General features: G+C 38.1%; 1 protein-coding gene across 3 annotated transcripts in view; it reads left to right on the top strand.

The window, feature by feature from the left end:
• Nucleotides 1–14,267, top strand: part of PCSK5 (proprotein convertase subtilisin/kexin type 5) — a 256,122-nt gene that overhangs the window by 16,223 nt on the left and 225,632 nt on the right. For all 3 annotated transcript variants that reach the window (XM_086629996.1, XM_086629997.1, XM_086629998.1), the window contains exon 2: nt 6,789–6,893. In XM_086629996.1, coding sequence (XP_086486122.1) covers nt 6,789–6,893 — 105 coding nt within the window. The remainder of the gene's footprint in view (nt 1–6,788; nt 6,894–14,267) is intronic.

The following is a 14,267-nucleotide window of genomic DNA, read 5'->3' on the forward strand; positions in this document are numbered from 1 at the left end:
TACAACTGTACAAATTAACCTGTGTGCAGAAGGTATGATCTAGGAAACTTTTTCTAATTTAGCTGAACTTTGTAGAAGTTATAAGCCAATTATCAGTCTTGGAGGAAACGGAATTTGTTTTATATTGCTAAATATATTTCATAATATATTTAGAATAAAGCATTTATCTGTTTAGAGAAGTAGAATTCTCGAATTCTAAAAATATTTTAGAATAAAACTAACTAGGAATTTAGAATTCTACATTTAAATTTCTATTTTAATTTTAATTAAATTTTAATTATAGTTTAGAATTGAGACTCTAAATATGTTTAGATTATATTCTGGAATGCAGTAGAAAGTCTTGAAAAGAAAACTTATTAGAAAAAGTATTCTTACAGAGATAATCCAAAATTAAATATATCAATTCATGTAAAGAATTTCGACTGCAAATTGAAACGTTCTTTTTTATGTTCTTTTTAATCTGGATTTTTACTTAGTTTAGCTACACTAGTATTTTCTGAACATTTTAAAGCTTGCTAACAGATACATAAAAATTCAAATTCATGTGAAAATTTATGAAGTGACTTTGAAAAAATCTCAGCCTTCATACCTAATTAGAATATTATCAAGAATTATAGTTGACCTTCAGCATATTGTTACTGTAGTAGTTTATCCTATTAACAAAGGCACTTGAAAAGCTAAAAGACTGGAGAACTTATGTTTATTTTTCCAGTGAAAGAGCTAATGTATGATTTTAAAGCAAAATGCAGCAGCATGTAAGCAACAACAGTGACGTTATCTGAAAGAACGTAATGTGGAGCTACTTTATTGTAATGGCTCTGTTGTTCATTCTTGGTATCAACTGTTTAAAAAGCCAAATTGTACTTTCCTAGCTCAAGGTAAGTGTCCAGACAAAATTTGTGCATTAAAATAGCTGAAACACAAAGGAAAAATACAAAAGAAGTCTGAAGTGGCGTATGTTAGTTCAATAAGGTGATACCTTTTTCTTTCCATTTTAACAGGAGGAGAGGTAATGTCAAGGGTAAAGTGTTAGCATGTTCCTACCATGTGAAGAGATACAGCCTGATTTATTTCTATCCAAATTGTGATGTTTCTGCTGTAATAGCCATGTGGTTTAATTTATCTGCCTGTTCTGGGGTTTTGGTTTTTTTTTTTATATGCAGGTGGTTCAGAAGGGAATCTCCTTTTTCTAGCTGAACTAGAAAAAGTGCCATCCTCTAGACGGAAGATTTAACAAACTGAGCAAGAACTCATGCTTACAGTATAGGTTTTTTCCATGTAAGAGACTTAAAAAAATTTTCAAGAAGGAGGGATGTATTCAAGGCCTAGCCCAAGTTGTTCAGAGCGTCCCTATTCAGGAACAGCAACGCTCTGCAGACATAGCGGTTCCCTTTAAAACAAACCTGAAGAGGAAGGAACATGAGAGAAGCAAAGATATGAACTGGCAAGTTAGGCTGTTCCTACCTCGAGCACATACAGAGATGTTTCCACAACTTGGGCTGTCGAATTTCTGTTAGCAAATTAGGCTTAAAATAGAGCTGAGAACTGGGTTACTTGGGCATTTAAGCATATCTAGAATTCAAGCTTTCAGATTCGTCTAGGTTGTGTTTGAGGTGACAAGTGATGTTCTTACCCACATCACCTTGGTTGTGCTGCTGCTTCCAATTATTTAAGTTGACTAAGTTTGGGCACATTAAATGTGTACTTTTTTCCCCACCTGGTAGATATTCCTGTAATGTACAGATTCAGAGCCTCTGTAATAAAGAGACTAAATATTGTTGTTTTCATCCTTTAGACTAGTCTTCAGAGTAGTATTATCTTGCCACTGCAGCTCAAGACAAGACCATAGCATTCAGTAGGGCCAGTGGTTTTGGCTTTTTTTTTTAATGTTGTCTGTCTGTAGTAATCCGAGAACCTATTTTAACTGATGTAAGGTAGTGTAGGTTATCAGCCCAACAGGGGACTAGCAGGAAGCGTAAGTATTTGGATAGAGGGCTCTTAAGAGTTGGGATTTTAGGTTTTAGGCTGAGTATTGTCTGGAAGGCCTGTGCTTCTCTCTCCTGAATATTTCATAAACTGATCTTTGTGAGAGCCTCAAATTGTCCAACACTGAAAGTGGTCCAATCTTTCACCTCACTGCAGTGTGCCATATGAGGGCAAGCTTTGCTGTTATTTCTTGTGAATGACGCATAGTAGGTGAAATTCCCCATTCTGATGACAAATAAAAAACAAATAATAAAAAAAGCTTTTGATTAGAGGGTATATTTGGGAGAGAAAGAGCCCCCATCTCAGACTGCAGGTCAGATGGGGGAGCAGCTCACGTACTCATGGTGTTTACTCCTCCAGCCTCAGCGTGATGGAGATTTGTCAGTGGTGACCCGACAGTTCTGGGCAAGAGAGCTGGAGGTTAGGAAAGTGTGATCACTAAGGTGTGGTCATTATTGCAGTGTCTATGGGAAAAAAAAAACACCCCCCAAAAAAACTCTAGTACACAGTTTTTCTGCTTGGAGTACAAGACAAGTTCAGGTTCAAGCTCTTGGATGAACACGCCCTTTCTAGATATGAGTGCTTTAATTTGAGTAGGTCAGTGAACAACTAACAGCCGCTGCAGGGCTTTCTTGCCCCTAAATGCTGAGATCAGAACCCTGGTTTTAAGATGTTTAATACTTTGTGAGTCTGGGGGCCACAAGAAGGAGAGGGAGCAGCGGTTTTCTGTAGTGTCAATGAACCTGTCTTCACCTGTGGATAACGAGGGGCCGAGAGGGATCAGAATTAAGGGCGATGAGCTCACCTCCTTCGTGTTCATTACAGAGTGATGTGCATCGAAGGAGCATTAAGTGGTGCTGTAACCTGTGTCAACATTTGGTTCTGTCAAAATGCTTTGTGATACTAGGTTGGCTTCACTGGCATTTGACGCAGGGAAGAAAGCTCTGATAGTACCAATGCATTCTGTTTCAACCTTTTCACACTGAAACATTTTCATTTTTGCTCTGAAACATGATTTCCAATGTACTTTGTATAATGTGACAGCATCTTAAAGTTTAAAATATAGTTGAAGTGATTCTGTCAAAATGAGATGATCATAGTAAACTTGATACACTTTCTTCATCTCTCTGTTCTTGGTATCTCCTGGCCAGGACTTTAGCACTTTGGAAATTTGTTGCATTTCTGAAATAAGTGAAGGGTCAAATCTTCAACCCCGTGTGAAACGCATTGCTGTATATATTTATAATGGTCTGTGTTCCAGGTCTGCACACAGGTAGCAGATCTGTGCTTTGGTTATTCTAGCACTTTGTAGAGTTCAGAACCAGATTTGGACCTGATCTGTCTTCCTTTCCCAATCCATTTAGGACTGAAGTAATTAAAGACTGGAGAAATAGGAACTCTTAACAATATATCCACCAATTCACTGACTCAACACCATATTGTTTTCCATTCAGCCCTACACTGGGAGAAGTGTACGTTGCAGCCAGATGTCTAGATGATTCTTTTTAAAAAAAGTTTATTTACTAGGTAAGAGACTGTTGGTAAGGCATCTCTTGGGTTCCTTCCCATTAGCTGGAACGAGTTCCCTGCTCATGTTCTGTTATGTGGAAGCTTCAGTTGTAGTTTCAGAGCTTAGTTGGACATGTCAGTTTGGTGATCAAATATATATATTTAATGTACATTTAACAGGCAGCTTTAGCATTTGTATTTCCTTACAGAGTTTATGAGGACACTCACATGTGGATGTAGGTAAATTCTTTCAGTAATTATGTCCTCAGTTATCTTAATATTGCCTTAGACTGTAAAACTACATATGGAAGAAATATTTTCCAAGGACAAGCCTAGAAAGTTGTTTCTTGTTTCACGTTATCTTTAAAATTCACACCTTTTCTCAACTTTAAATAGAAAGTAAGACCTAATAAATATAAAATTAATGTAAATATGTAGATGCTTTGGTTTTCTGGGATTCCACTGTGATATTGTAGATTATAACTTCCAGGAATTATTTCATCCTTGAATAAACATAGTATGGTACTATTAAAATCTATGTATATATCTAAAATGTTGAGTGATGAAGATTACTTCTCAAGATAATAAGTCTTCCCTGCCCCTGCCATCCATTCTCCTTGCTTTTGGGCAGGCAATTCCTCAGGAATATTTCTCTATTTCTTTTTAAAGAAGTCAGGTCCTCCAGGTCAAAAAGGAGATAACAAAGATTTCCCAAGGATAAAACAGTTAAATTGCCCTCAGTCTCTAAGGTAGTTGGCTTTGCAGTCTGGTGTTTCTGTCTTTGCATTCCTTCTCCTCTGAGAGTGCCTCTAAGACCTGCTAGTTAAAAGTATAAAAAACAATTTAACAAGAACATCCATAATGATAAGTTTTATTGTGCTATATTTCCATGGTTTAACTGTTCTCCAAGTGGTCCAAGGATTTGGAAGGTCTAAGTAAATTCTCATTAAGGGAAAAGAGGGCAATAAAATTTTTAATAGCGCTGGTATTACCTTACTGTGAGAGGCACTGGCAGTTAGTGAATATGAATTAAATTCCATTTAAAAGATTTAGGATTGTTTTATTTTATTGACAGTTACGAACTAAACTTGTAGATCTCACTGTCTTAATTAATTATTATTAATAATAATTGTTATTATCTGAAAACTGATGGTGCCTGGAAGACATGGCATTACAATTACCACACTTAATTCTAAGGGCTTAGTCCTGTCTCCTGATCCCAAGGTCTCAGAGGGAGTACAGCTGTCAAGCATTACAAAGCCTCAGGCTGTCCCCTGTTTGGCTGGAAGGTAGAGTATGTAGATCCCTCCAGTCTCTTCTGTGGGTGGCTAGTGCTGCTAAACTGTAGGACCTCCAGGAGTGCAGTTAGGTCATCTCTTAAATCGGCTATTTTGGATGCCCTCAGAGGGGTCAGCTAGAGTTTATCTTTAGTAAATAAATAAATAAATAGTTAAAAATCCTCAAAATAGAGCAAGACAAGACACAGAGAACTGGATAATATTGAGATCTGCATAACACAAAACAGGACAGATGTTTGCTTTCCCTAAAATATAACCTTTCTATTTATGCAGTTCTGTGCAGTGGTGAAATAGTTACTTGCTTGAGCTGTGTCTTTTCAGTAAGGTGTGTGCTTGTTTAGACACATGCACGCACACACAGAGTCGTAGGTTTCTAATTCGCTCTGAAGTCGAGGTCCATAAAAGGTCCGTAACCTTCATAGAGCACTCTGGTATGGTGAATATGCACTTTACTGGTCTCTGAGGACTTAAGCAGCAAGAGTAGCGTCACTTTCCAGCAGTTAGCACTTCAGGCCTATTTGAGGCTACTGATGAGTTCAGGAAATATCCAGGAACTCAGGAAAGCATCCCACCACCTGCACTGGTGCTAACCCTGGCACCAAGTTTCAGTGGTTGATATAAGCAATAGTAATTCAAAAAGGGCATACCAGTAGCCTGATGATGAATAAACTCTAGTTAATGTAGTCAAAAGTGATGCAATAACGTGTAATAATGTTGTTAACTTCCTATTGGGCTAAAATCAAGCATGGAAACTACTTTTTATTCTGATACACTATGTCACCAAAGGACTGTGCTGATCCATGGACAAAGAACTAGTACATGCTCTGGCACCTGCTCTGGCAACAGATTTCGGCCCACAGGGGACCATGTGTGCGTGATCTCAGAAGGCCCAGGGTCCCGCAGCTCTTTGAGGTGTCCACAAGAAGACTTCTCCATATATGTTGAAGGAGGGTTTATTCTCGGGCATGCATATGGACATGTGAGACTGGGCTCATCTGTGCTACAGCGTTGCACCACTTCAGCTGGAGTTGCCTTTCAAAGCAAAGGCAGCATGAAAATTATTATTGCGTTGCTATTATACTTTAATTAGCTGTAGTCAAACAAATTCCTATTTAATTTATGATAAACTAACTTGATTTAACCAAATGAATGAAGTGTCTTTGTAAGATTTGCAGTGCAATAGAAGGTCAAATTCCAAATAAGTTGAAGAGACATTCTTCCTAAAGACAGAGAGGCTAAATGTTTGTTTATAGGTGCATGAAATTAAAGTTTCAATTTATAAATGTTTAGATATTAATGACTCCGGAAAGGAAAATTTATTTTTCAAATTGTGAGAGCTATCTTAGTATAATGTTTACATTGCTACTGTGTACTGATGGGATGAATAAGACCTGTTTTTATTGTACAATTATGAAATTTGCAGTTTTGCATGAATCAATTTTGTACTTTGAGCCAGTCATTATCCTTTGAAGTTACCATTTCTATCTTTCTTTCTTTCTTTTGCTTCTTTCTTGCCCACATTTGGCAGAAAGAGAAGCCTATTCCTGTTGTATAGTGTGATGCTGTGAACATCCTTTTTATAATTTAATTGTATAAATAAGCGGATCTAGTGCATTTTACAGTATATTTCCTTAAGCAAACTAGATGGAATGCTTTTTATTAACCATATAGCCATTTGATGATTTTTATTCTTGCCATTTGAAGACAGTTTGGATATAGATTGATATAGAATTACTTAAAGTACTGCATATAAATTAAACATTAAAAAGGTAGATAGGGCCAGACTAAGCAGCTCAATTATAATCTTTAGTTATGCTGTTACTGCCTCAAGGACACTCCATCCATTTCATATCATATGTCCTTCTTTTGAAAGATGATCAGTGGGTTCAAGTAACATTTCAGCATGCAGGAAATTGCATAATTTATAGACTTTTAGAAATGAAAAACAGAAAACTGGTTTTATAAATTAAATCTCCCTCTTCTCTCCCCTTACAGATTGGAACACTGAAGGATTACTACCATTTCTACCATAGTAAAACAATTAAAAGGTCAGTTCTCTCAAGTAGAGGTACCCACAGCTTCATTTCAATGGAACCAAAGGTAAGAAAATCTACCTATGTGTCTGAGGCAAAAGGCTTTGCATTTTTTATACGAAATATCATACTAGAGAACGTTCACCAGAATGGCATATAGCATTACAAGAACTGACACACTATCTGTTCGCTAAGGTTCTGCTTCCCATTAAACTGAAGCAAAGACAATACCATGCTATTAAGTATGTGCTATTCTTGGAACATAAGGTCCAACATTATTCATGGAGGAGTACAGGAATTTTGTTAATGCACTAATCACTGTGCTGTGCTTCTCTGCAAAGCAGCATGTGTAACATTCATGTCTGCAGATCGCCTTGTGTAAATCAGCCAGCTTTCAAATGAAGATAAGCAATGTGGGATGGTACGATGTTCAGAGGAAAGTTTCTCTTGCTTTTTTCTGCTCTTTTTTTGGACTTAGGGTATGAGGGATTAAAATAAGAATGCACTTTTCTGTAGTCCTTTTGGGAGTTCCTGCTGATCTTAATTTTAAGATCTGTTTGAAAAATAGTGTCGTATCTTTGGGGAATATATTATAATAGGTAACTGTCAACATAATTTAATTACTGATTATAAATCAAGTGTAATATTGTCTTTTATCTATACGCAAGACACACTTTTGTTTTTATCCTTTAATTTCAGTGGTTAGTAGCTTCGTTGTTGACTGTAGAATTGGATTTCCTCTGTTTTTCTTTTAGAAAGGAAGTTTGGAGAAGATCCTGTTAGGTTTTTTTATGCCGTTCATGCAACCCAGTGTCCCCAGCAAACCCCCAAGTTCCTAGTGTTTTTCAGTGCTGATAACGGAGTCAAGCTTTTTTTCAATCCTTGGATGATGACTGTTGTCTGTGAAGGAGTTGCCAGGTTTTACTTGACAAAGAATTTATGGGAAGTAGAAATGACCAGTAAAAGACAATTTGAGTACTGTAGATGTAGAGTGTACAAGTTGAGCATCATACAGGAATACTTCTGCAGCCTGGAAAGCCTTATTTAGGACTGAAGTTCGTCTTGAGAATGGGACAAGACTAGGGAAGTGTTCACAAAGCGTATTCATCTCTGTGTTGGTAGGGCTGAACTGCTTAACCCCTTAAGAACACCAGCAGCTCTGCTGGGCAGCGTGTTTTGGGGGTTAGTATGGAAATGATCAGGGCCCAGATCTCTGTTCCCAGGAGTGCTGAGACCACCATTCAAAGAACAAGCACTGCACTTAGAATAGGTGATCCTGCAAAAGGAGGGGAAAGTATTTGCATCTGCGTCAGTCCACACTCTTTCCCGTGTGCACAAAGGTGGCGTGATTTACACACAACTGCACAGGTTCACATGCACGTACTACCATAAACTTTGGTGTTACTCTTAGGTTCCAGATACCCTTTCTGCACCCCTGGCAGCCATCTCAGACTACTGTGGCCAGAATCAGGAGAGATTTTAAGGCAGAGCACAGCAGAAAATTGGAGCCATCATCTCCAGTGCTTTCCATCTTACGCCATTTAGGTCTTGTCCCCCGTCTGTGCTGCTGCTGGTATGGAATTTCCGATTCATTGTTAAATATCGCTTTGATGTTGAGAAGCTCTAGTGAGGGTTGTACAAGGTACTGAACCCTATTAATGATTCTGTACCCAAAGAGAAGCTGATGGTCTAATACCTAGACCTGGCAAAAGTGTTTATGATTGACTTTGTGACTACTCCACTGAACCTGGACTTGGGAATTCTTGTGTGGCTGCAGACATGTCAAAATATGGACATGTGTTTGCAGGATAGAGGCCAGTTTGTCCTCCGTGCATGTAATATTTAATCATTATGAAAGCGAATTGAAAATGCAATTGTATCATATAAGATGAACCTTTTAAAACCAAAAGGTTTAATCTTAAATAAGGCACATTGCACAGCTGTGAGAATTTTAAAGGGCCAGTACTGTATGCTATTATGTTATGAATGTGACTGTATCTAATGCCAATATTTGCAGCAGATTAGGTGACATGTGTTTGTGAACAAAGAAACACTGAGGTTTGTTTACTTTCCGAATCATTTAGTGGTAGTTTACTTAATACTTAAAATCCTCTCTGCGTAACATGCACACACAATTAGCTTGATCTGTGCTTGCTTCAGATGTGGATCGCTAATTTGTTGCTTTATGAAATTTGAAATGATGGAATTTTTATTGAGTGGTAATTCAGTATGTAAATAACCTGCATATAATGGAAGAACCGTTATGAAATCCGGTTTATCTAAACTGCCTAGGTGGATAGTGTTATATTTCACTGTGTGAATGCACAGGGAAAGATACAGGTGATATAAAGTCTTACTATTGTGGATTTCAATTAATGAATTGCTTTGAGGATCTTTGGCTTGATTTTTCTCTTCTGGAGAAACCTCTTGACGCTGTTAAAGACAATATGAATATATTCAACAGGGAGCATAAACTGAAGATGTGGATTACACATTTTTACAATTTTCTCAGCATTAAACAAACATTGCTCTGTATTTACATGAGAAGATAAAGGTAACACAATTTTGTCCATTATCATCCACATCCTTGCCTAGCAATGCTGCATGTTGTCATTTAGAGATGAAATGGAGTAAATAGTTTTAGGAAGAGATGCCCAAATGAGGCTTGAATGTCCCTAACATAGATTGTCATGTAGAAAATTTGAAACAGCTTTATCCACAGCATCTTTTCTAGGCCTGTGTATAGTTACATGGTGTTGCCTATGTGTTGACAGAAAAACTAAGAAGTGAGAGAAGTTTGTGGATTCAAAGCAGAGATCAGTTCTACGCATCAAAGCTAAGCGTTGAATGAAATCTATTATAGATATTTTCGGTCTCTCCAGCTGATGTGCTGCTTTGTGGTTGGCCTTTGGCAAGGGTCGGTAAAAGAGCCATGCCATGAATCGAGAGCTTTTTTAACTCCACAGAGTTTGCTCAGCAAAGGTATTTTGGTGATGCCATAATGCAGGAAACAATGGGAGCAGGAGCGAAAAGGAAGTGGGAAGAGGGACAGAATCAGTCCATAGCTGAAAGGTATGGAGCTCTAATTTGTCTATTAAATAGTTGAGTTTATTGCTGGTAGGCCCTCTATTGAAATCAGAGTATTACAGCACTTCTTCCAGGGGTGGGAATAAACAGCTGTAATGCACCTCTGGGTTTGCAATGGTAGTGAAATGAAGAGTCACAAAGTGGAAAAAATTGCAAAGAACGATAGTAGCCTTAGTCTGTAAGTCAGGCTTACATGAATACAAAGCATAAGGAAAATGAGGTGGAGCTTTTCGATCTCTGAAATGTCAGAGTTGAAGTGCCTACGCATGACAATAATACACAGAAGTTAAATGGACAGTATAGATGAGAAATCTGTCTTTTTATACTGAGCTACTACATGATGAAAAGTTTGAAGGGAAGGGCTATGGTAATGAAATTTGTCACCCAGGTGGTGAAAAATAGCCCACAGAATCAAGTAGCATAAATGGTGAAGCAATAATCCTAGAAGAACACAATACTTAAGGTAATAAAAGGCAGCTTTAAGTTTGATAATATATTTAAATTGATGTATACATACGAACTAAAGTTTGCTCCATTTTGCCTATGAGGCCCCCAGTGGTCTGCATCACAATGGAGATCTGAAAAAGATGTGTGGCCTATAGCAATGCTCAAAAATGTAGAATTAATAATTCAAGTTCCTGTAAAGTGTCACATTTACTAATGGCGAAAACATTTTACAGCATTAGTATTTATCAATCTCAACTAAGATGACATCTTTTTAAAATTTTAATCAATTTCAGATAGGTTTATCTGGGGTTTGAAATCCTCGTTGATAGGTCAGGTTCACTCATCTTTTAGAGACAGAGAGATTTCTGGTCTTGATTCCACTACCTAGTTTAAACAAGATACCCTGCTTGACCTGGATTTTGCAAAAGTGTCATGCTTTTGTCACCTCTACTCCAGGATCAGAATACCTGGAGAAACATTACGCCAGACATTTACATTTTACCCAGTCTCACCTAGGTTAGCCTTACCTAGCCAGGCACAGAGCAGATCTGTGCGACCTAGTGATAAAAAAACATTAGGGCCATGGTGGGGGTTTCTTACGTTTGCTGTAACAAGCTGAACAGAACTGGCGGTAGCACCATGTAAAATACTGGCAAGAGCGTCTTTGATGAGATGACACCAAACGGCCTGGTCTGTCTTCAGAGGATAGGAAAGTAATGCCAGAATCGTGTCCTTATTACTGGTAGGCTATTGTGGGTGTTCATGGGAGGGCAGAGAGGAGTACAACTGTAGGAGCCACAAGTAAATGTTTCATCATGTTGCTAAGTAGTTACACCAGTTCATATGGCTGAATAATATCCTGGCTTGATATGGGAATAGCTGTCTAAAGAGCAGGGGAAAAGCTGGATTTCACCACAAGGTGATGGTCTTGCTTTGGCAAGGAGTATGCCACTACTTGTGGACCGTGCCGTTAGGAAACGTACATTCCATCACTCTGGATCAGACTCTTCACTGCAAATAGAGAGGAAGGTTAAAGTTTTCAGTGCTAAGGTCTCCATCAAGTTGTGTTTTCCAATTATTTTCAAATTTAAATGTTCTGAGATTGAAGTGTGAGGTTGAGTAAGGAGAAAATAAAGCTTTAAACAATTTGTGTTTAATGTAGGGGGCACAAAATTCAGCAGGAGTGAAGAATGTTATTACAGTACTAAAACCCCAGGCTTTTAAAACCAGCATCATAGACTTAGAGAAACTCAGATGAGAATGTTGTTATGGGTAAGGTTGTGTTTCATACTGGCAATGCTAAGTGTTAAGTTGTTAAACCTTATTAGTGAGCAAAAAGATTTTGTTAGCCAAATAGAATAACACAACGATTAAACACTGGGACCAGGTGAGTTACTGATGTCTGCCTTGGTAGCCATAATCTGTGCAAGCACTCAGAGGACAAAGAATCAATACTACTCTACTTGGTCGTAAAATAATAGGAACTGTCATGCTGTTTTCCATATTCAGAGTTTGGCTAGAGGTTTTAGTTATTAAGTAATGCAATGTATACCTGTGTGGACCCTTCATTTAATTGTCTCAAAAAGCTTTTACATGAGCAATCCTTCCATCTTTAGCTTAGTCAAAATCAAGAATCAGACTTGCTATTTCCAAGGACCCTGTTGCCGGTTGAGTTAGAACACGAACTGAATCATAATGTGGGAGAGGGCATAGCAACATGTCCCTTTAGCACCTGCATCTGGAGTATTAAAAAGTTTCATGTAAACATGAGCAAACAGTCCTACAACTTGGATCTTTCTTCAGGGCTTTTTTGAGATATGAAGTTGCTGTTCTCTGCCAAAGAACTGCATTAGATCCTGCTGTAATTAGTGGTGTTCTAACCACTGGTCATGTTGTTGTAAAGTTACAAAAATACCAAGGTGGTTGATATTTTGTTTGCTTAATGGTGACTGAAATCTGTACTTGTATGGGTGCCTGATATATTAGTTTTAGCTTAAACTACGTTTTTCATCAGCATAAATCCCTGCAAAGTCTGTGTTGCTTCAGCAGGAACCAAGAATGATTTTTACAGTGCCGAGGCTGCATCAGACTGTTTTTGATTTGTGACCCAGTATGGACTAGACTGCAGTTCACAATATACCTAGACCTAGAGGAAAATCACAGTGATAAACCCCCGTGAGCAGGGCAATAATGGAGTGGAATTGCCACCATGTTTTGTAGCAGGTTTCTCCCTTGTCTGCACCAACCCCATACCTGAAACACTTGAGCAAGCAGGGTGAAATGTCTAGTCCTTCTGAGGAATAGCAACCTAAAATTCGGTGTTCCTTTTTGGCACACGGAACGTGTTTGTGGTGTGTGGATGACACAAAACCAGCTCAAAGCTGAACCTTGGGTGACCATAACCTAATGATGAAAGAAAGGCTTACTCCAGAGCATGTTCAGACAGTATCATGTGAATATACGTGGCCTTCCCCTTGTACTGCACTGGCCAAATCCAGTGCTGGTGTAACAGGCAGTAACAGTTCTTCAGTCAGCAAACTTTGTTATATAATGCTAATTTCTCTTCATTTCTCTACAATAGGTAGAATTATTTAATGAAGTTAATTGTAGCTCTAGCGGGACTGAGGTTTATTTGTAAAGAATAAAAGCTTTGTTAATGTCTAATTCTATTTTCTGTATTCATGACATAGCTGACTTTTCTATTAGTACTTAAAAAAACCCTCAACAAATAATCACTGAAGCTTCCTAGTGGAATTACCTTTTGATGTTTTCTACTAAAAGCAGAAAAATGGCCAGTAGGAATTCAGTCTAATTTAATTATAGAAAAGGAAAATGTCCACTGTTGCGGAATATTGAAGTGTTTCTTGAAATAAATTGTGTTTGATTACCTACACTTATATTTCTATTTCATCATGATTATCCCAGTTGCTAGCACCTACCTCAGAGGGTTTTTGTCCCCTTGGTATTGTTAATTGCTTGGGCATTAAAAAGAAATAGTAGATGTCAGAACATTCCAATTTTCTGGTTGCAAAGTCATTTTACAGAACTCCTTGCCAATGACAATCTCACTGTTCACTTTTGAGCAAAAATTGGAGATTAGTCAAGAGATTTTAACTGGCTCACTTCCTAATTAGTGTAGCATTGGTTTGAGGAAAGAAAAAGACATTATTCAGCAGGATTGCATTCTCCTGATATTTTCATACTGTTATTTTCTTAAGCTGGTAATGAGATGGGCAGGGAAACTGAAAGACTGCAGGATGGCAAGGAGTTGGGTTGAGATTTTGACCAGTAGTATGCTGTGAAAAACTTTGGTGCCCCAACCACTTTTATCAAGTTATCACAACATCACAGAAGCCTAATGTCAGACCAGCTGTCAAATATCCCATTCCAGCACTCAACAGTTTATAAGCATTGCAGTAGAGCTGCTATTATTGTCTCTGGACTTCGTGGTAAATGAGAAGATCTTGGCTGACTCTAAAGAGGCAGGCAGGGACTTAGCCATCTCTCAGAGAAGTAGCAAAAATCTTATGAGACAAGAATATTCAAAGTGAGGAGGATTGCATTGGTCTCTTGAGTTTGATGTATTTGGAGACTTCAGGTTTCAGAGAGGCAAAAGCAAAAGAGCCTACATATATGCAGTGGCCTGTGGCTTTACAAGGGACTCACTCTATCAAAAGAATAAAGGAAAAAGAGTAACCCATCCTGAATTTTGCAGAGCAACATGTGTCTTGAACATAATAAGCCTTAAAGACTTCCAAAAATTAGCTGTAGTTTAGCTTAGAGCTGTTTAAAAACACAGGGGATTTTTCTTTCGAGAAATCGTGTTCTTTGACCTCTCTGCGCTTGGTGAATCTGGGGCTTGTGCCAACAAGACTCCTTGGCTTTTGCTTCATAGTGCGTGTTCTGC

Source organism: Tauraco erythrolophus, chromosome Z (assembly GCF_009769465.1).
Source record: "Tauraco erythrolophus isolate bTauEry1 chromosome Z, bTauEry1.pri, whole genome shotgun sequence".
Classification (NCBI taxonomy): domain Eukaryota; kingdom Metazoa; phylum Chordata; class Aves; order Musophagiformes; family Musophagidae; genus Tauraco; species Tauraco erythrolophus.